Raw genomic sequence first — 23,244 nt, forward strand, 5'->3', positions numbered from 1 at the left:
ATGAGGGCAATGTCAGATTAATCCTGCTAGATAGACATGTACACAGTTCAATCATACAACACACCAAATATAGTTAGCCTATTGCTTATAGTACATAAGAATATAGTACCTGAAAACAGACATAACTATGAAATCTTAATATTGACCTATGAACCATGAAAATGTGGTCAAGGTCAGATTAAACCTGCCAGACAGACATGTACACCCAACAATAATTCCAAACACCAGATATAAATGACATCTTGCTTATAGTATCTGAGATTCTGACTTGACCACGAAAAATATACCTTGATCACCTTTCCATTAAATGAGGTCGAGATCAGGTGAATCCTGTCTGACAAACATGTTGATTTTGCAAGGATCGCATATACCAAAGAGAGGAATCCTATTACTCATAAGTGAGTATTTCACATGACAAAAATACTATACATTTTTCCCAAGCAGCTGCTAAACAATGAAAACAAGGCCAAGGACAATGGACATATGACAGGTGGAAACTTTGTATCACAAGGCATTTGCATACAAGGCATGAACCATCCAGGTGTTCCAACTTCTGAAATATATAGCTTTTTACAAATATTTTACGCCGCCACCGCCAAGTAATAACCCTATGTCTCGCCTTCTATGGTATAATTCCCAATGATACAACTATAGCGTATAAGTTAGAAACAAGCCAGTACTGTTTAATTAGCATATTTTCACCATAAAATTGTATAATCGTTTTCACAGGGAAATTCTTAAGCTGCTGAGTTACAACGATACTAGTCTATGCAATGGAACCAAGCTTTAAGACCAATCGGCAAACTAGGCTTTAAGGTGGTGTTGGCGTTGAATTCTTAAAAGGCTTGAAATTAGCACACAACAAATAAAAACAATCATAAAAATCTGATATAGATACATGTTTATACCAAAAGATTACTGACAATTAAGTTTGTCAAATACATGTATCTGGAATAATTTCAAACCTAATTTAGTCGAATCAAAATGTCAACGTTGTTTATCTTGTAGTAAGTGTACATACTGTTATATTGATATCATTTGCATTTATATTCGGTATGTCATATGGAAATAAATTACATTTAGATAATGTGTTGACTTGAACTAGATAACGTTTCTTAATTATGCAGTGAAACTATTTTCATAGTACTAGTATACCAGTGAAATGGTATACACGAAAGGATTAAACCACTGGGCGGATATTCTAGTTGTCATTTTATATTTTGTATCTGTTTTAGGTGTTGGATTATGGGTAAGTTTTTGAAATAATTTATTTATTTTGTCTACACGGCACATAAGAATTATATTACTACTAAGTTTTCAATTGAACATTTAACGATTTGTAGATGAACTTCGGAAATGTTTACAACAAATAACTTTATAAATTAAATCTTTACAAAAATCTTCCATAGAAACATATATTAGGTTTGTAGAATTTAATAACAAACGAGACGATATATCTTAATATTTTGTACGCTAATGCTGTTTGTAGAGCCAATATACAAGTACATAAGTTCGAAAGGATGCTGGACCATGAAGTTTCTCAAATGTATGGCAATACATATTTTGTTTTGTTTTGATTTATCAAAAATAAAATTAATGTTAGTACCGATAAAAAGAATATAAAAAGATCTTACAGCGGTATATAATTGACATCCTTCAAGAATAGCTTTATTCAAAGGATCAATGAGTTTCCATTAATCGTATCTTTTACGGACTTTATAAATATTACCGTAAAAATTCGGATGTGATATTCCGTTTTGGATAAGAATTCTACCAAAGACAAATTCCAAAATCGTTTTTTCTTTATCTTTAAAAATAATATAGTAATAAAGTTTTAGGTAATTTATGGTAACGAAATCCGTAACTTAATAACTTATCAGTTATACATAGATTACGTTCACTGAAATCTATTTACGTCACTATAAACACGAGCATAGCGAACGTCACATAAGTTTGTGTCTGTACAAAGTCAGGCCGACTTGACCATGTGTTGTTCATTGTTGTTTATCTACCTGTCTGCATAGTAGTTATGCTTACCCAGTCTCGCTCCTTTTGAAGTTCATGCGATTCCCTCATAATTTTTAACTTTGATGTCTATGTCTATGTTCTGAATGGATTTGATGATATATGAACATTCATCTCTAAACTACCGCTGTCTGAAATAGTAAACTAAAAACATAATGAGTGTAAATGTTATTAGATTTAATATGCTTATTTGAAATAACGAAAAAATAAGAAACAAATTATTTCTTTAATTTTTACTATATATATTTTTCAGACTTTATGTCGACCGAACAGAGGCAATGTGAAGAATTACTTTTTGGCTGGTCGTTCTATGCCATGGTTTGCAGTAAGTTCGAACTAAAGATACAGAGCATCGCACGTTGATGACAAATTTAATCTTTAAGTATTTAACCTGATTTGTCTTTTAATTTTGTGTGTACATGTATTTTTTTCTATTATAATTTAATTGCAAATTGTCATACATATTCACACTATGTCTAGACTTGCCCAATTCATAGTTTATCATTCATAATTTATCATGAAACATATAGACCAACGATAATAATACATCACATAATTTATACTTATTTACACTTAGGGCTGGTTATCTCAAAATCAAGGTAATACGTGTATTTATGTTGTAACAAGGAAAGCAAAACTTATCGTTAGCATCATTTTATATATAACATGTTCACTAAATTAACTTGAATAGTACTTTTTGTTAAAATAGAGATACATTAACGAAAAAGAATGGCTACATTGTATACATTTATGACACACAAAAAAACCTACACATTCCTACACATATAAGTGGAAAACAAAGAAACAGCCCTTTAATCACTGCTGTTTATATCAAAGTCAAAAGCGTGGATAATACAGAGCTAAAGTTTACAGCAAGACGAACCCTATTATTTTGATAGTCCACAATCACTTAGTGTGCTTCAAATTCAATCCTATTCGAATGGAAAGGAAAATATTGCGTCTTAACGATAGCTTGATTACTATACTAGTATATCCAACGTGGTCAATCGTACAATTAACAGTATAACAGATTTTTCATTTTTCTGAGTCTTTTTTATCAGACTTGTTACAGAAAGGATTTGACTATGAAAAGAAAACGGTTGATATATGCAAAATATGCTATGTTAACGTTGATTTTGAGTTGATGCAATTTCTATATTTTTTTACTCGAATGTGTGTTTACATCTGAGCTTGTGAATATTCATACTTCTTTCGTATCAAAAATATATAGCATTTGAATATGTGTATCAACCACCTTTTTTTAGGTCGGTGCCTCACTTTTTTCAAGTAACATTGGGAGTGAACATTTTGTTGGATTAGCAGGCGCTGGAGCGGCATCTGGTATTTCTCTGGTTCTGTTTGAATGGTTTGTAAGTAAAAGTTGTTTTTATTCATAACTACTGGAAGGAAATTGTGTTATTTCCACGGGAAAATCTTTTTATTAATTTAAAACGGAAAAAGAGGACATTATTCATATTCATAAAGGTACAATTACATTATTTAGCATTTGATAGTTACCAAAACTAACACCAGTCATAACAAAACATGCGTCAATATATTGATGTCGTCTTTAAAAAAACGCTGAAAAAGCACATGAAGTCTATCTTACCTATATTTTAAGTCGAAAACAATGTGTATTGAACAAGTTGTAAGCAGCTGTTTATTTTCTTCGGTTGTCAAAAATGTATAAAAATAAATTCCATTTTTAGGTGATTTTTCTGATCCTGGCATTAGGATGGATATTTATACCAGTCTACGTTTCAGCTGGGGTATGTTTTAATAATATTTTAACTTTTATTTGCGTAAAAATTTAAGGTAAAGAAAACTTTCTAAAGAACACGACTTTTTTTTATAATTTCAAAACGTTTTGTGTTTGAAAATTCTACAAAAATTTTAAATCTCTCAGTTTTTTTGGGGTTTTTTTTTTGTTGTTTTTGTTGTTTTTTTAGTTTTGATTGGTTGGTTTTGTTTTGTTCTTCTTTTTTATTTGGTGGAGGAGGCGTAAATAATTAGAAAGTTGTAGGATTTTGTACTGAATTAAATAAAAAAAAATAGACGGGAGAATCAAAACAGACAATCAAAATTCATAAGTCGAAAGGAAACTCAAAACCATTGGAAAACGACTTAAAGAAAAACAACATTCTAAATAACACTACGTAGAATACTTTAGATGGGGCAAAATTAACCCAACCAAAACCAGAGGTTATATGGGGTGTTCCAGAAGGGTAAACAGATCCTGCTTCACGCATGGCTTCCGTCGTGTTGCTTATAGTAAGTGAAATGTGCTGAAAAATCTAATTTGGTGTATCACAACATATCCGTGGTTATTTGTGACACAGATACTCTATGAAAGAGAACCCAATCACGATGGCGTCCGTCAAAATTTCGAAGGGATAACTTTACTAGCATATTTTGGATATACATCAGTGAGATTACTATTAAAAAACACACAAAAAAATACATTTCGAGAGATGTCATATCATTTCTTTTTTGTTTTGGTCTTTTTCTTTTTGTAGAAGTAAAGATTTTATGAATTTCTCATTGGAAAGTTAAACATATAGTTACTGTTTTATCATTAAAGGTGTATACTCTACCGGAGTACATACAGAAACGTCATGGAGGGCAAAGGATGCGGACATACCTTAGTATTTTATCTCTCATTTTGTATATACTAACTAAACTTGCCGTAAGTGTGTTAAATGTTTGCTTCATAGTTGATAGGTTTATTCATACAGTAAAACAATGATACATAGAAAGGGATTATGTATCATTAGTTTTTACTTTAAAAAAAATGACAGTCTCTGAACTTTGAAAAAAAATATAGAATGACAAATTCTGTCTTATGTTCATCACGTTAATGGTCATATTCAAGACTTTGATTATTTATCATTGTTTTGTCTGTCTTGTCAAGATCATGTATATTTATATTGAAACACTATGTTTTATACCTACAAGTGTGGACATTGTTCTATCGATTTGAATAGTCTGCGGTACATTGCAGTGTGAACATTAAATTTATTTTCTATTAGAAATACAAAAACCGAATGGAATTATTACATATATACATGAAAATTTAAAGACAAATATGATTTGTATATTTCATCTTTTAGGTCAGTATTTTTGCTGGATCCCTGTTTATACAGATGGCTTTAGGATGGGACATGTATATATCTATTGCTATTTTGCTGTTTATAACAGGACTTTACACAGTTTTAGGTATATAAATTATATATAAAATGTCATTCTAAAATATTTGTTTGAGGACGACTGTTTGTATTTTTGTAAAACAATGTTTAAGAATCCCAATACAGTTCTCAAGGATTTAGTTGCAATAATGATTATACAGCATGCGAAAAATCTCTTCGCCCACTATTGCACATATACGTCTTTTTTACCTTAATTAATTTGTAACTATTATGTAATGGAATGTAACGTAAAATAAATAAATTAATTACATGCTTATGTTTTTATAATAACCATTTAACATTATGTTTACACGCAATCAGTCACTTTGTATATAATACGGCCCTGTGTATTCTTCTATTGTACATGCCGACCTAGGTGAAAATACTTTCCACAGGATAATCTAATAAAATTCAACAAATGATCGGCAATATAAATTCAACGAAATGAGTTGAAACCATTTAATAATGGTGAGCTTACTCATACAAATATACATATGTAGCGGTGCTTCCTCTAGCCTAGTAGATACTCCTTTAGCTCAGTTGATAAAGCGATGGCTTACTGAGCCAAGGGTTTCGGGAGAGAATAACGGCTGGTACAGAAATTAATTTTTAGAGGCAAATCTTTCTTGCCGGTTACACATGCAATATTGTACTTTTTATTGTGTGCAGGTGGACTTACAGCAGTGATGTATACAGATACACTACAAACATCAATCATGACTATTGGAGCCATCATAGTAATGGGAATAAGTAAGTAAAAGTTGTTTGATATAAATTTCCGTAAGACGTTGATGTAAGATGATGACTGCCATATAGATATCAATAGCCGACTCATACCCTTATTCTATATATAAATGAAGTCGAATTACAATTCACCTCTTTTTGCTTTGTATTTTCAAATGTGCTCTGTACCTATTTTTATCTTTTGCTCTAGAGAGTATCTAAAGTAGTTTAATAAAACTTTTTATTCGGGTTTTCTCTTTCTTTAAAGAAAGAACAAGATATATATTTCAATTCAAGAGTATGCTGGGATTTATATATGCAAAAACTATTATAATGATAAACAAATATAAACACCCTTTTCAAATGAAAAACTAAATAATTCAGGGTCTCATTCATTGTAAAATATTCTTAGTATTTGAGTTTATTCTAGAAAAATTAACTATTGCCACTTTATATGAAAATATTAAAAATTAAATGCAATACATAGATAGAACTTCTAGGTAATAGTCAATGGTCTTTCTCACGAGGGCGTCTGTTATTTTATTGTATATATAAATATAACATTTAGTACATTTTTAATTATGCTAAATTAGTTTTCCTATTTTTTAGGTTTTAATCATGTTGGAGGTTATAATGCAATGAAAAAGAAATACATGGAAGCAGTTCCATCAACCCGTGATCTGAACACTACTTGCGGATTACCAAGGAAAGATGCGTTCCATATCTTTCTCGATGCTGCGGGACAGGAAAACCCTTGGCCAGGACTTGTGTTTCAGGCGTCTATTGGCTGTTTATGGTACTGGTGTTGTGATCAAGTGTGTATTAGTTCATTTGATTTTTCCATTTCTTTTTCCATTAGGGTTTGATAAATGAAAATAATCATGTTAGTAAAAAAAACAAAACAAAAAAAAAAAAAAAAACAAGGATAGGGCAAAAATTTCTGTGATGTGCATTGAATACACAATATGTTAAACTGCATTTGTATTTTTATTCATTGGTTTTTTTCCCTATTTTGTTTACAACAATACAACATAAATGTTTGGGTAAAGATAAGTTTTAACATTTGTATGAGACTAATCTAACTGTATCAGATAAGGAATATTCACAGTGTCAAAATTTAAGGAAAAACTCCATGCGCTAGTATAATGTGTTTTGTCTTTAAAGAGTTTTATATTTTCTTCTTAGCTAAAGACTAAATATAAAAAAAAAACAAGAAAGATAAAACATTTTTTGGGAGAAATGCAAAAATATTACATTATGTCGAAAAGGAATGTTTGTGGAAATAAAGATTATGAGGTCAAATACAGAAATTTTATAAGCTGTCACACAAACAAAAACTAAACTTGCAAAATTGATATTTTTCTATACTGAATAAACAATAACATAAACTAAACCAATTTTACTGCGTTAATGCGCATTTCGACAATCAGTTTCTCTTCAGTGATGCTCGATGCCAAAATATTTTAAAATCTGAAACCAAATTCAAACGTCCATGAGCTGATAAAACAAAAAAGACACAGAGGTAAGCTAAACACGGGCAAATAGTCAGAACTATGCATAAGGGAGATACATTTCTTTTTCTTTTAAATAATTGCCAAATTTCGATAAATAAAATATACATATTTTCTTGATAGTACTAGCTACTCGATAAATTATGAAATGCTTTGTGTTTTTTTTTAAATGAAAGAACAAATGAAAAAAAAATAGGCGAACTCCCAAGTCAGGAGCCTGTAGTTCAGTGTTTGTCGTTGTTTCATGTCTGCTATATTTGTTTTTCGTAAATTGTTCAGTTATGAATTAGGCCGTTAGTATTTTCAATTGAATCGTTTCATATTTTTCATGTTGGGGGCCTTTTATAGTCGACTATACGGTATGGGATTTTCTCTTTGTTGAAGGCCGTACTGTTGCCTATGATTGCTTATATCCACTTCATTTGAACTTTGGTGGAGGCAGTCATACCACATCTCCTTATTGTTATGTTAACTGCTAGAATTTTATAAATAAGCTTATTCTAATATATGCTTACTTAGAATTGGACTTTTATACATAAAATTTCTTCTGTCTTTCATTTAGAACATTCTTTATAAGAAAAGCATTATTTATCAGTGAGAAAACAAGAAATAGTATTCAAGTTTTATTTTATTAAACGGATTGATTTAAATCTCTCAAAATCTTATCCATGACTACAGATAAGACTTGTCTTATTTACCAAAGAATGAGTTTATCCAATGAAATTTAAATAAATTTGTAAAGTTGTGAATACCATATAGATCTCAAACATAAAAATAGCGACCAATACATTTTAAATTTCATTCTGAAAGTTCATCCATTTAAACCCCGTGTTAGGAAAATAAATGAAAAAATTATCGTATTTAAACATGATGTTTATTTTCCTGAAGGTTATAGTGCAGCGATCATTAGCTGCCAAAAGTTGTTCACATGCCAAGGGAGGATCACTTGTAGCTGGATACTTGAAACTTTTGCCGTTATTTTTACTGATGTTTCCAGGAATGATCAGCAGAATTTTATACCCAGGTAAATGAAAAAATCGTTTAAAACTTATAACACAAAGACAGAGAGAGCTGATACAAAATGATTACTAGTATATCAGTATAAAGTATAAAATTAATACACATGGAATATGTTGTATGTTTAAATCCAACTTACACTATAAAGAATAACAGCAAAAAGGTCAATTTACATGGTTTAGAGAAAGTAAAATGGCTGTATCAGAAATATATCAGTCAGGTTGATATACAGAATATTCAAAAGGAACTTTAAATAATTCTAATATAGACCGCAATGGAAAAAAAATGAAAACAACACGTTATTAATCCTTTTCTTTTTCAGTTTCACACGGGGAACTCTATATAAAAATAAGAAGATGTGGTATGATTGCAAATGAGACAACTCTTCACCAGAGACCAAATGACATAGAAGTTAACAACAATAGGTCTCCGTACGGCCTTAAACAATTAACAAAACCCATATCGTATAGTCAGCTATAAAAGGCCTCGAAATGACAAATGTAAAACAAAACAAACGAGAAAACTAATGCACATTTTTACGACAAAAAGACGATTTTTTGTTACCTATTGTTAATTTTCCTTTCTTTGACGATGATGTCAATTTGACTCCTTCTTTCAGTGTATATATTTCCACATTGTTAAAGTGCCTGTCCTTTATAATAAATTACGAAGTTGTGGTTTTGTTTTAAATAAGACCCACATATGCCCAAAGATTATAATGAAAATACCTACACACAGTTAGGGACAGAAAAAAATATGCCATATATGCCAAAGAAACAACTTTCCACATAGGTACGACATGTACGAGAAAACCAAACTGTACGAACCAATGTTTTCTTACCAATAAAAAAAAATCCGTACCCCAAGGTAAATTCTGGCATCTCACCTCTGAAAACAAAATGTTAACCACGATTTGACAACTATGGTCTACTATGCGTCATCCAAATCGATAAGAAATACAGTGGACTAAATCTCCCAAAACTGACATATTTGATGTGTACCAGGGGGTAAACTTTTTAGATCAGACATATTTTTGGTGTTAGTTTGAACACTAAAACAATACAAATAATTACACTCAACTTTTTCTCAGCGGTTGCAAAGCTCTTTTTCTAAATCAATTTAGTTTTGAATCAGGATGACACAGTCTTAATTTTTACGGAGATGTTGTTTACTGAGTCCGAAAATTTAGATACGATCGGGGTAAACTGATCGATCCTTTAAATAAACTTATTCTAAAAGGTTACCAATTCAACACTATAATTAGATCTTTGAATATTGTTTTTATTGGTATTAATATTGATTTTGTTATCAGTAAATTAAAATCAAACTAAATATTATTTTTATATACATATGCACATTCATGGCTCTACAATCTATCGATACATGTATCTTGGCATTGCACAATGTCATGTTTTTCTCTGACTGTTAATGACGTCTTTACAATAAATCCATTGGATGTTGGATGTGTACTGATTGATATTTTAGTCTTAGATGCAATACTTTTTTATTATTTGTTATTGGCTTTGAACTAGCTGTCAGTAACTACGAGTACTCTCAGATCTGTACTTAGTGTCTTTTTGTTGTGGGGATGTATAAGTACCCTGTCACGTCCACTCTGTGTTTTTGTTACTTGTTTTTGTGCTTTGTATCGATCTGATTAGTTAAGTTCTTTTCAACTGATTTTTATAGTTTGTTCATATGTTGTACTGTAACACCACTGTCCCAGATTAGGGAGAGAGTTGAGCGCCAGCTAACATGTTTAACCCCGCCACATTCTGTATGTGCCTGCCCCAAGTCAGGAGCCTGTAATTCAGTGGTTGTCGTTTGTTGCTATATATCATAATTGTTTTTCGTTCATTACTTTGTACATTAATCGGGCCGTTAGTTTTCTCGTTTGAATTGTTTTACATTTGTCATTTCGGGGCCTTTTATAGCTGACTATGCGGAATGGGTTTTACTCATTTTTGAAGGCCGTACGGTGACTTATAGTTGTTAATTTCTGTGTCATTTGGTCTGTCTCATTGGCAATCATACCACATCTTCTTATTTTTATATATTGTATAGTAAATAGTCTTTTGATGTTCTAAAACAATGTAATTTACACTGTTCAAGCATCACCGCACGTCAAACTTTGCACAACAGAAAAGCTGACTGGACATTCATGACAATTTGTCACGACCTTATGGATTGTCGTCCTATCAACGACCTTCAGCAAGCTTTCATTCAAACTATTTCACACACAAGTAACTGTATTTTCTAAACAAAACAAAAATAGTAATTCAATTTGATTTTGCATTGAACATGTAATGAAGCCACGGATTCATAACCTAAAAAAATGGTTCACTAACGGTTGATAAAATGAAAGTCCAAATATAAATATAAAAGTTATGTCTAGTACGCGTTTAAAATGTGATCTTTTCTGACATTTTGAGATGTTTCAGTGATCTACTTGTTTTGTGTGTAAAGGTCAATTTGACTCTTTATCAGTTGGATTTTCAATTCTACTCGAAGATGTGTTGGGTTTGTTTTTCTTCTAAAATTTATATCATTATTCCCTGATGTTTCCAATTATCTTCTGAAATTTTGTTTTGAAGATGAATGATTGAACATATTTATACCAAACATTTAAAATTTCACTCTGGGTTTATAAATATCATTGAAAGTACAACATCTATCAAAAGACAAACATTGCTAGAAGAAAATGAGAGACTCGTTCTCAGGTAGAGATGGAATTTGTCCGTTATTTGATTTTTTGAGGCAAACAATAGAAACCCCTCAAATATCTTCTCATGACAAGAACGAAAAGTGGCGAAACTGAGCATCCAACAACGAGCGATGATTTCTAATCATATAATACTCTTGTATTGGATTTTAAAACGCAATGTAAAACTTATCAATTTAGACATTTCTTATCGCGAACTACTTCTTTGTTAAAACTATAATACATTATTTCATGGTACACCGACACAAGAAGTAAAATGAAATATGGTAATTGTTTCGTGATATATTTTGGCCATCATTTGTGACTTTCAACAAGTGGCATTCCTTGTTGATCACTTAAAACACTGCAAATTATTCAATTAACATATACGTTTATACATGAGCTTTAGAATGATCGAAAATGGAAGAAAGCAAAAATGAATTGCAAACTGTTAACATTTTGTTTTTATAAGGCTTAATTGTATCTAAATTCTGATTTATGTCTAAAGTTGTGGTTTACTTAAGACTCGGAATTATTCTATACAGCGTATGATTGAGTTAATACTTGTAATTCGAAAAGCAAAGTAAAATTTCAATTTCAGTATGTCAAAAACTACAGAGTTTTCAAGAACCATAACTTCATTTATAATTTTACCTATTGACTTTAAGAGGCTCATCTTTTTGCGTATAAAAATTGGAAATACAATATAAGCAGGCCTCAAAGTGTGTCTTTCAGATGAAGAACAGCAATAAAAGCACTGTTCCTTTGCCTTTGGTATTGCCAATTTCATGTAGGGTTTTTGTGTCGTGGATCAAATATTAAAACACCATGTTCCTTCTTTTTCAGTCGATATATATTCAGATTTGAGAAATAAGATACATGTAAATTGAAGTTTGTTCGCTATATATCGAACAATTCATGTGCTATAGTAGAGTTTAGGCCATATATTATTGACTAATTCATGTGCTATGGGAGCAGTTTAGGCCATATATTATTGACTAACTCATGTGCTATGGGAGTAGTTTAGGCTATGTATTATTGACTAATTCATGTGCTATAGTAGTAGTTAAGGCCATATATTAATGACTAATTCATGTGCTATAGTAGTAGTTTAGGTCATATATTATTGATTAATTCAGCCAGTTAAGGTGGCTGGGGTGTCTTCCTCCATCTTGGATTTTGAAGTAGCAGATAACAATTGGTCTAGATCTTTAATGACATGTGCAAACTTTGAGAGTAGTATGTAATTCATGTGTAAGACTTTTCATGTTAATATAGAAAATTATGTGTTTTATCATATTTACGGCTGTTTTTCTAAAGAAACAAATTATTTTTGTTTGATTAATTTTTTTTCAACTTTGGCACATAAAGGGAGATAACTCAGATAGTAGGGGAGATAACTCAGATAAAGTAATTTTTATAATAGAAAGTGTTATGAATTTACTTATTTTAATATGTAGCAAGAAAACAAGTCCAGTGACCCCATTTTTTCTTTTTCTTATCTGAAAGCATGTTATAAGAGCTATCTCCTCACATTTTATCTTAAAATTCTATGATGTAGTTTTCTTTTTATCAAACAAAATTGGATTTTCCATGCATAATCTATACAAAATCTGACAATTTTGCACAACCTGTAGCGTGAAAAAAAGTCCGGTTACCTATTCTTTTTATTATATTTTGGAAAAAAGCATGATAAAAACTACATTTTGACAAATTATTAAAAAAATTCTATGGATTTTAATTAAGACCCCCATCTACCTTAAACATACATATTTTCTTTGATTCCAAGAAGAATGGACATGGGGTCTGTATTTTGATAAGGTTGTTTTACTGCTAAATAAAGTAGTTCGTTCCAATCGAAATTGTCTTCAGAAAGAAAAACTAAGGTTTCTTTTGCTCGTACTTCTTCATGTCGTCCATAGATCAATTTTTGTTTATATTAATCAAATTTCAAGATATGACCAATTTCATAACTCCGGGCACAACATAATTTTTTAACTTTCGAGTCGAAAGAAAAGAAAAGAAAGGTTTCCAAGAAACTGAAATAAAAACACTCTTACTTTCATTTTTCCCCAGAATGTGGCGGGGTTAAACTAGTTCATTGGCGCCAAACCCTCCTAGTCTTTTTTATTTGTATTGCTGGTCTACTGCCTCATTCACATATATCCTGAATATGTTGATCATATATAGAGAAAGATAATTGCATCCGAGATCGCATTATGTAATGGACCAATTTTATAATTTTTTACCGTCCCCCTTTATTCATCGATGGGCATTCAACTCCCTTTTGAAAATACTAAATCGAATATGAAGTACATGCATAAAGATGTTTGTCTGACGTGAAAATACGTTCCCTTAATATCTCACGGCTTCATTTACACACACAGTGCACTAATTCTTTATAACATTTTTACGAAATCATTTGAAATTTTGTTTTTCAAAGAAAGACCAATATTGCAATATATTACAATTGACATATTTAGAGTACGTCGACATGCCGCTGCATGATAATTCATCATTTTGTAAGGCATGTCAAACTGTCACTAGTATCCAATCAACTGTTCTATCGGACAAGGATTGACGTACAGTGATGCCTGAAACAATGTAATTTATAAAATGTTAAGGACACTGTTGTTATCTGTATCAACATCAAAGAGTAATGCACTTTACTGTCGAATTTGTGGACTACTGATTCAACATAATGTTGATTTCGACAACGAGCTTTGTAACCGCGGAGAAAAAGTTGAGTGTAATGAGATTCTGATAATGCTTCAGACGTTAAAAACTTATTGTGAAATTTACACAAAAAATGTTTGATATAATAAAAATGATATTAGCTATAATTATCCTATTTAGATGAAGTTGCTTGTGCAGACCCTGACGTATGTATGAAAGTGTGCGATAATCCAGTAGGATGTTCTAATATTGCATATCCAAAACTAGTCATGGAGCTGATGCCTGTCGGTAAAAATCTTCTTTATTCTTGTTAACTGATTTCTTTTTATTCAGAATGTAACTAGAAACGTAATTTCGATTCCTGTGCTTCATTTTGACCAATGAAAAGTGGAACTGGGACCAGTTTCAATTATACTTCACTTTCTCATATATTGAGATTCTCGATTTGCAATTTAATATTTCATGTTCTCATTGTTTGAGGTGAGCGTACATAATAATCCTTCTTAAACGTAAAAAGGGACTGATAAATTTTCTTTGTTTTCAATAAATATACGAGAAGAAGAGGTAACATGTCCCCTCATCGTTACAGTTTGTAGTATCTTAGTCTAGAAAAAAATACCGAACTCCAAGGTAAATTAGAAAAAGAGAAGTCCATAAAAACTGACAAAATCAAACAACGTTATCATCCAACGGAAGAGCGGAAAACAACTGTCATTATCCGGACTTGGTAAACGCATTTCCCGGAGAAAATAGTGGCTTAAACCTGGTTTTATAGCCAGCTAAACCTCCCACTTGTATGACAGTTGTTTATAGTTCCGTTATATTGACAAATTTGGGTGAGCAACCCGACCAAACATAACAGATTAATGTGACAATAATTGGGATTTTGCAGCCAAAACTGCATAATGAGGTTAGGATATCAATATATGCTTTTTAAAAGGGTTTATCTCATTAGTTTAAAAAAAAAACTCATTAAAGATACCAGGCGTATATAGTTATGTTTGGAAATTTGTTACATCAATGTGTGAAGCCCTGCACTATCGTAATAACTACACTATGTTCGAAAATTGTACAACACGTGATGAAAACAAGGGTGATTCGATATGGTAGTTTCCATATTGATTAGATAATGTCTAAATGTACATTTAAAGGATTAAGAGGTTTCATGATAGCTGCTATGATGTCAGCAATTATGAGTTCCCTGACATCTATATTCAACAGTGCTAGTACAGTATTCACTATGGATATTTGGAGAAGGGTAAGGACAAAATCCACTCAAAAGGAATTGTTGATAGTTGGAAGGTAAATATAAATGAATATTGAAAACTAAATAGTATTACTAATTTTACTATATATGGGCGTTGCTGGTGGGTAAAACACATACTCCGAGGTTCTTTCAATTGTATAAGTCGCCTTTCCAAATATTTTAAACACTATATTGTTCACCAATTGTAAAACAAAGCATTCAATTGTATAGTATAATAACTGAAAAAGAGGTTACACTGAATAAATGTATATAAAGTTTTCACACTACATACTACGAAACGCACACCTAAATAAATACTAAATAGCAAATTATCATCAGTATCTTGAGATATATGGAGGCAAATTTGTATTTTTAGAAACATCTTCAAGAAATTTGGAATGTTTTAAGATAATTAGTTGTCTCAAGATATCTTCCATACCAATGATCTTGCGATGTTTTTTGTCTTCGTTTTAAGTGAGTTATGGTTTGATTGTGAGTCCAACACATCCAGCGACAGCTAAATAGGATTGGGATCATAAAAGTGTATTTTTAGTTTTGGATTATTGCAATTTTTGCATGATAAAATATATTCTATTAGAAAGGTACCATGTCCATTCAAATATTGAATCCGGTTCCTTACCTGGAAGAAGAACAAGAAGAAAGGTAGAGAGCCAACATACGTAACCCAATCTAAACTCATATCTTCTATACTTGTTTTTTATCAGATTATTTATTGTGCTGATGTGTACCTTAAGCATTCTATGGATACCATTGGTCAAATCGTCACAAGGAGGAAAACTGTTTACTTACATGGTAGTAGTAGAGGGATATCTTGGATCGCCACTTGGGGTTTTGTTTTTGACATCTATTTTCTGGAAAGGGACAACTGAAGCGGTAAAGTAAAAATATATAATTGAACCAACATACTATGTATATCCAATCTTGGAACTATAACTTAAAAGTACGATATTAATACTAGTGAATTGTCTTCCAAGATCATCTAATCTGTAATATCATTTTCACCTTCAATTGGCGAGATGTTAGTAACCCGTAATTATTAAAGAAGAGTTTTAGACTCATCATGTACTATCAACACTTTATTAAGCAAGATCTGCTTTCCCTTCCGAAGCACATGAGATCACGCCGGTTTTTGGTGGGGTTCGTGTTGCTCAGTCTTTAGTTTTCTGTATTGTGTTTTGTATACTGTTTTTTTCTTTTAATCGTTTTTAATTTTTTGCAATGGCATTGTCAGTTTGTTTTCGACTTTTGAGTTTGAATATCCCTTTGGTGTCTTTCGACTCTCTTTTAAAATTAATTTTCAAGTTATTGTCCCGAAAGTTACATTTTGATATGTTGACATCAACAAATAATAATTTTAAGAAAAATCTATTACCTTTGATTGTAAGTGGTCAGTTCTCTTAAATGTATATTTTTTTTAATATGGGGAGGGCTATTAAGTAATAGTATGTGAACGATATGATTCACAAGACCTCATCAGGTGCCTATCTAGACCATAAGATTGGCACCTGTTAAGACGTTTAAACCCGCTGCATTTTTATGCACCTGTCCTAAGTCAGGAGCCTGTTGATCAGTAGTTGTCGTTTATGGTGTGGTTCATAAGTGTTTCTTGTTTCTAGTTTTTTATATAGATTAGACCGTTGGTTTTCCTGTTTGAATTCTTTTACACTAGTCATTTTGGGGCCCTATATAGCTTGCTGCTCGATGTGAGCCAAGGCTCTGTGTTGAAGGCCGTACTTTGACCTATAATTGTTTACTTTTTATACATTGTGACTTGGATGGATAGTTGTCTCATTGGCACTCATACCACATCTTCTTATCTATACATAAGTCGTAAAAAGTAAGACACATGAGAACCTACACTGTTCAGCTACCCACAGAATGACAACTATTTTGAACAAGGATATAAAGGACGGTACATTAAAGATAAACATATATTTTGTGTATGTATACTTGTATTCTATGCTGTTGCATATGTTGTGAGTCTTAACTAGCTGCAAAAGGTTTTAGGTTCGTTTTTGAACACCAATGGTTTATTTATTGATTTTATTAAAAATAAGTTATCCTGATTAAAAAAAAACACACCGAAGAAGATATCATCAAAATTCTGGCCTTTTGGTCGACAACATATTTTTTTAGTTTCATGGATGGATGTCTCAACAGACAGTCGGTATTCCAATGGGTACTAGTTGTACACCCGTCTTGTTTTTGTTCTCATATGAAGCAGAATTTATACAAAACCTTCTCAAAGACAAAAAGAAAAAAACATATTGCAAAACTGTTTGATTTCACTTTTAAATATATTGGTAATGCCCTGTAACTCAATAACTCACGTTTCAATTAGTGCTTGTATCTTATATATTCCAGTGAATTTGGGACTACGCAAAAAAAGTTATAAGGATGAACGACTGAAATCGACACTACATAAGATAACGGTCGTCATCACGAATTGATTGACCTATACGACATGTCTTTGGCTCAACTCACTAGTGACATGTTTTTATAGTAGTCTTAGATCTTTAGATACCAGAATAGTCGTTTAATCTGTAATTTTACCGATTGTATCCTTTTCCCTATTGTGACATTTTGACAAAGTGTCGATAAGCATAACGGGTAATACATGTTTATCAGGTGACGCCGCATGACTTGTCGACGCACCCGGTTTAACTCCTTTTGTAGTTCATGCCATTTTTTAAATTTTTTATTTTTTATCCTGATTGGTCTTCTGGGTCGATTTCTGGGATTTGAACATCGGTAAAAATTGTTGCCTAAATTTATCCACACTTGACGGATATTGCACCGTACAAATATATGATGCCCGGACAAAAAAGATAGTTCAGATATGCTTCCAGATGATTACTGATTTAGCCGTATGTAAGATGGGTGCATTAATATGAAATTTTATGGTTGATATCACTCCATTATAATAAATTAACATATTTTATATAGTTAGTTAATAAGAAAAGAATTCAAATCATCAATGTGTCGATATTATCATTTAAAATTCCTTCCGTAAAATCTTATTGAAAAAAATGTGTTTTGAGTATGTCTTTACTTATTGTCCCACACGTTTTGTATATTGAGCTTTATAAACTATCGGTCTTACTCTTTAGGTTTGATAATGAAAAGGATCAAAGTAACAGAATGATTTTTCATTAATTATTATTATAAACAGTAGCTTGAGTTTCAAACCGAATGTTTATAACCTGTAAAGCTATATCACTGCATATCACTGGAAACCGATAACACCATTAAAATTCGTAAAACATAGAAGGGCATAGAAACATGACCAAAAAAATTTAATCAAATTGAATTAACCAGTCCTAAAAGACGATGTTTAAATTAAGAACAATAATAGAAAATGAAAAAAAAATCGTTAACAACATAATTACCCGTTGTAAAACGAGGTAAGTCACGACAAAGGTAAAGGACGAATAGTGACTTTATACGTGGTGATATGTGACACAGATGTTTCTTATTAAGTTTTGAAACATCAATTTAGTATAAAAAACAGTGTAAGTAATAGAAAAAGAGCATTGCTTGCAGTAACAGAGAGGCCAAAGATACCAAAGGGACATACACACTCATATGTTGAATTTCAGGGAGCCTTCTGGGGATTATTGATAGGGCATATAGTTGGCGGCACGCGACTTATACTAGAATTTGTTTATCCTGCTCCAGCATGTGGTGAACCAGAAACCCGACCAGAAGTTCTGTACAAGTTTCACTACATGTATTTCATTCTTCTTCTGTTGATGTTGACTGCAGCCGCAATAGTCGTTATCAGCATGTTTACTACTAAAAGAACCAAAGATGAGGTAGATATAAATTTAAAATAGAATTGAATTAATCTTCTTTTTTTCTACTTCGTCATTCCATTTTTATTAAAGAATTATGACCATCAAATAAAAAGAAAGTATATTCATATATGAGGTGATAAAGTTATAGGGTTATAGTCCCTTTTTGTCATGAACTATGTAATCGATATGTAATGATAGACGTTATGAAAACCAAAATGTAAAAAGTAGTTCTATACACAAATACAAAATTATCATTAATTATAGAAGTTGTTTTTAGTAGTATAAAAATAATTGCAATGTAAAACCTCAGTAAGTCAATTTTAGTTAGTAGGTGTGACTTGGTGGACTCGATATGACCCGTATACAGTCAATCGTATTGACAAAGATGGTGGAGACAAAATCACAAAAGAAGGTATTGAAAAAACATTTTTTTGTTGTATGTACGTACGTTTGTACGGACCATTGCATTTATCAGTATAATAAAAACAAATTTACTCTAAGTTTTAATAGATATATCTTATTTTTACACGAACAGTTTAAAGTTTCCTTCTCCCATTTTTGAACATGATTAAAAACCCATATATACGGCTAATTACCTGATGTTACTTGTTAGTTGTAGTAGAGCAGGATGTGCTTACCCTACTTAAGCGCCAGAAGCACATAAATCTCCCTTAAACAGAGGTTGAAGTATAATCTGCTAACGAAGATGTCAAAACGAAACATGTAGATATATATATATATATATATATATATATATTATATTTTTTCGTTTGGGCTTATATTATATTTGCTTTCGGGTTTATATGATCCGTTCATCCTATTTTGACTCTTCAAAATTCAAGAGTCTATCCTAAATTGAGGTAAATTATATGGTCTTCCAAATACCGTTTCGATTCCTAACATCACTGAAGAGACATTATTTGTCGAAATCCGGATATGGTGTACTAATTTTTGCACCTTTTGTTTGCGGTATACTATCTTTTCCGCAAGTTTATTGTTTTGTTTGGTATTAAATTAATAGTAAAGATCCATTTTGTTACATCTGGTGATTCGTTTATTTGGCAATCGCTAATGGCAGTCAGCAGGGTTAAAGAACATCCGTTATTCGCCCTGCTAGTCAAATGCGTTTTGTTAATATATTCTTTTTCACTTTTTTGGTCTTTTGGAATATGTTGTTTGTGCTGTATTTAGACCCCTCTACCAAGAAATTTGTTTTGCATGCACACGTATAAAAATTGCGGTTTTATCCAACGCAATCAAAGATTTGAACGCTGTTTTCAATTTAGACTTGTATATATATATATATATATATATATAAGTCTAAATTGAAAACAACGTTCAAACATTTTATAGAGTCGAAAAAGGATGAACGGATATATATATATATATATATATATTCATACTATTTTACTAACACAATTATTTGTTTTGATCTATTAATCGCAATGTACAATAAGCTGAAAAAATATATTTAAAGGACATGTACGATAACCTGTAAAAATTTCTTAACATCATCCGATTTTACCTGAAAGGCTGCACGCGCCTGATGAAGCTAATTTGTTTAGCGAAATATTGCATGAAGATATCAAATATAACAACTATTTTTATAACACTCATTGGTGTGTTAAAGTAACATTCTTTCAAGATTTTTTTTGTATCAAACATTTATAAAAGCGGAATGCTGAAAGAATATTATAGATAGCCGTCAGTTTGGTCAGTTTGATTCTATTTGGTCACAAAAAAGCATCGCAAATGAATTATTGGCTTACAAGTCAATTATTCAATCTCATTTGAATCCGTATTCATGTAACCCTAACTTGACCTTTAGCTGAAGATTGGTTACGCATGACCTAACCGTATTCGGTTATAAAAAAGAAAAGAATGTTAACACTGAAAAGTAAAACAAGGGAACAACCATAAAAATACATTTCTTTGACGGATTCGGCCCACAAGAAATCATTGATATACAGGTAAAATGATGATTATCATTTTTAAGATATATGACATGAAATCAAAGAGAACTGGATAAATTGTAATTATGTTTATATTGGGTCGAGTCACTAACGGCAGTCTTCGGAGGTAATCTCAATGGTTAATTAAATGGCGTTTGGTCTAAAATACGCACGAAATGCTGATACATTATGACAAATTAATGCATTGTTAATTGTTTCTTTTAGACGTTTTGTAATTTGGAAATACGTTTAAGTATGTTTTTTTTTTATCAAATATGAGAATTTATGTCAATTGGTGATCATGAATTTGACAGCTGATGCCCTTTTAAGTGTATTTTTAGTCTTATATGTATATGTATAAATTACAATTATATTTTTTTCCGTGTTTAAATCATATTGATATCGAATTTGTGCAAACTGTAAAGGTATACATCTAATATCTTCAGATTTATAAATTGCTTTTTTAGAGTGAGGTAACCTAAACCTCATAGCTCCCCCTTTTCCACTCCCCACATGACCAGTTGCCTTCAAAATATATGCACACAACATAAAAGCTTAACCAAACATATGAACCATTATAACAAAGTTATGCAAATTAAAAAAAAAACACGATTTCACTATTGGCAATGCTCCGATTTTCGAGCTACTGAATGATGCATTATAATTGGCCATTGTCTGTTATAACTGACGTGAAATTCAGGATACTACCACAGAGGGTTTGTCTGTTCTGTTTGTTTTTCCCTCCAAATCAGTTAAATGGATTTCTCTGTCCTAATTTCTTAGAATTAGTGTTTCTGATAAAAACACGCATACGTGCAGTAAATTTGTGACTATATGAAATCAAACACTCTTTTCAAAGGAGGTGGTTTTCTAGTTAACATCCGTCTGTTCGTCTGTACTTTATACATTTTTGATGCACTTTCTCGGAAACAACAATCATAGCTTTTTACTGTATTGGGCACCAAACTTCACCTTGGTATACAATACATGTTTTCAGTTCGGTCGATGTTTACGTTCTAGTTTGGCGATTTTTGTAATTTTTACTGCATGATATAGAGAATATCTTTTAGCGACGTAAATGGCTAACAAAACACAATTTTATTTATCACAGAGTGCGACAGCGATGATCAACGGCATTCTGGAGGGTTGTTTTCACGTTTCGCGATATTCCTGTTTGGTACCAACGATTCCCATCTGACGCAAGAAATACAAGTAGCTGATAGAAAAACATTTCTACAAGAGAAAAGACTGTGGAAAATATTCCTTAACCTGCTTGCTGTTTTTCTGATTGGCTTGATTGCATTTCTTTGCGGATTTTATCACTAAATTTTATTAAATTTACATGTTCTGCTGCTGTTGACAACATTTAAAAAGTATATGTCCTTTAGATTTGGAAAATATCAAAGTTACCATAAATCAAAAGGGAGATATTTTCTTTACACTGCTCAGTGAATACTTACCTTTGAGAAATACAATATTCATAAGAGTATATATTGGAATGTTTTAAGTATATCAAATAAAAAGCTGATTTATTGTATGACGTATTATAAAAAGGCATGGCTCTTGTTTTGTCGGATGCCAGTAATATATACTTAGATTTAGTTATATATGTATGCATTATGTTAGTTTAATATAATATTTTAATCCAAATATGAGTTACTATTCCACTGAAATCTTTATTTTTCCCTTTTTTTAATCTTGCAAATTAAATATATCGAATAATACTACAAATGTTCTTCTATAGTTTGACATACCAGAAATTAAATCGAACAAGATAAAAAGCCTCTTCTACATCATTCCATGCATACCGGCAAAACATTAAACATGTGAAAAGCTTCCCCTACATCATTTAAGGCATACCGTCAAAACATCAAACATAGGAAAAGCCTCTTGCACATCATTTAAGACACACAGGGGGGAATCAAACACGCGAAAAACTTCTCCTACATCATTCCAGACATACCGACACATAATTATTTAATTAAAAATATCTCCTAAATCATTCCAGCCATATCAAATAGAATTAAAGATGAGAACAGGCTCTCCTTGTCATTCTAGACATACTGGAAAAGATAAAATAAAAAAAAAAGAACACAAAAGCCTCTCCGACAATCATTTCAGACATTTTGGGGAAAATTAAACATGAAAAAATCCTCTCCTACATCATTCCAGACATTCCAGAAAGAAAAAAAATGAGAAAAAGCCTCTCCGATAATCATTCTAGACAAACTGGGAAAAATCAAACAAAAGAATAGCCTCTTGTACATCATTCAAGAAAAACCATGAAAATAACAAGAGAAAAGCCTGAACAGGTGTCTTATTTACTTCCATTGATCGACAATACTTCGTAGTTACATTACCTTATTTGACATAGTATTCAAGATGCATAC

At 31.5% G+C, this 23,244-nt stretch overlaps 2 protein-coding genes across 2 annotated transcripts in view; one reads left to right on the forward strand and one right to left on the reverse strand.

The window, feature by feature from the left end:
• Positions 1–23,244, reverse strand: part of LOC127728294 (ral guanine nucleotide dissociation stimulator-like 1) — a 431,288-nt gene that overhangs the window by 243,407 nt on the left and 164,637 nt on the right. The window lies entirely within an intron of this gene.
• On the forward strand, positions 1,059–22,474 carry LOC127728298 (sodium/glucose cotransporter 4-like). Its single transcript, XM_052235636.1, has 15 exons — positions 1,059–1,249; positions 2,279–2,350; positions 3,291–3,395; positions 3,735–3,794; positions 4,607–4,711; positions 5,136–5,241; positions 5,880–5,960; positions 6,543–6,748; positions 8,333–8,468; positions 14,019–14,126; positions 14,990–15,140; positions 15,810–15,978; positions 18,705–18,920; positions 19,227–19,314; positions 21,966–22,474. The coding sequence occupies exons 1-15, from the start codon at positions 1,163–1,165 to the stop codon at positions 22,178–22,180; spliced, it is 1,905 nt and encodes a 634-aa protein (XP_052091596.1). The 5' UTR covers positions 1,059–1,162; the 3' UTR covers positions 22,181–22,474.

This window comes from Mytilus californianus, unplaced genomic scaffold (assembly GCF_021869535.1).
Source record: "Mytilus californianus isolate M0D057914Y unplaced genomic scaffold, xbMytCali1.0.p SCAF_2, whole genome shotgun sequence".
Lineage (NCBI taxonomy): Eukaryota > Metazoa > Mollusca > Bivalvia > Mytilida > Mytilidae > Mytilus > Mytilus californianus.

Bases quoted from the DNA above. Each gene is read 5' to 3' on its own strand.
- LOC127728298 (XM_052235636.1), top strand. From the start codon at position 1,163: ATGGTATACACGAAAGGATTAAACCACTGGGCGGATATTCTAGTTGTC. The intron at 1,250-2,278 runs GTAAGTTTTTGA...TATATTTTTCAG, and splicing joins TTTTAGGTGTTGGATTATGG to ACTTTATGTCGACCGAACAG. The intron at 14,127-14,989 runs GTAAAAATCTTC...GTACATTTAAAG, and splicing joins CATGGAGCTGATGCCTGTCG to GATTAAGAGGTTTCATGATA.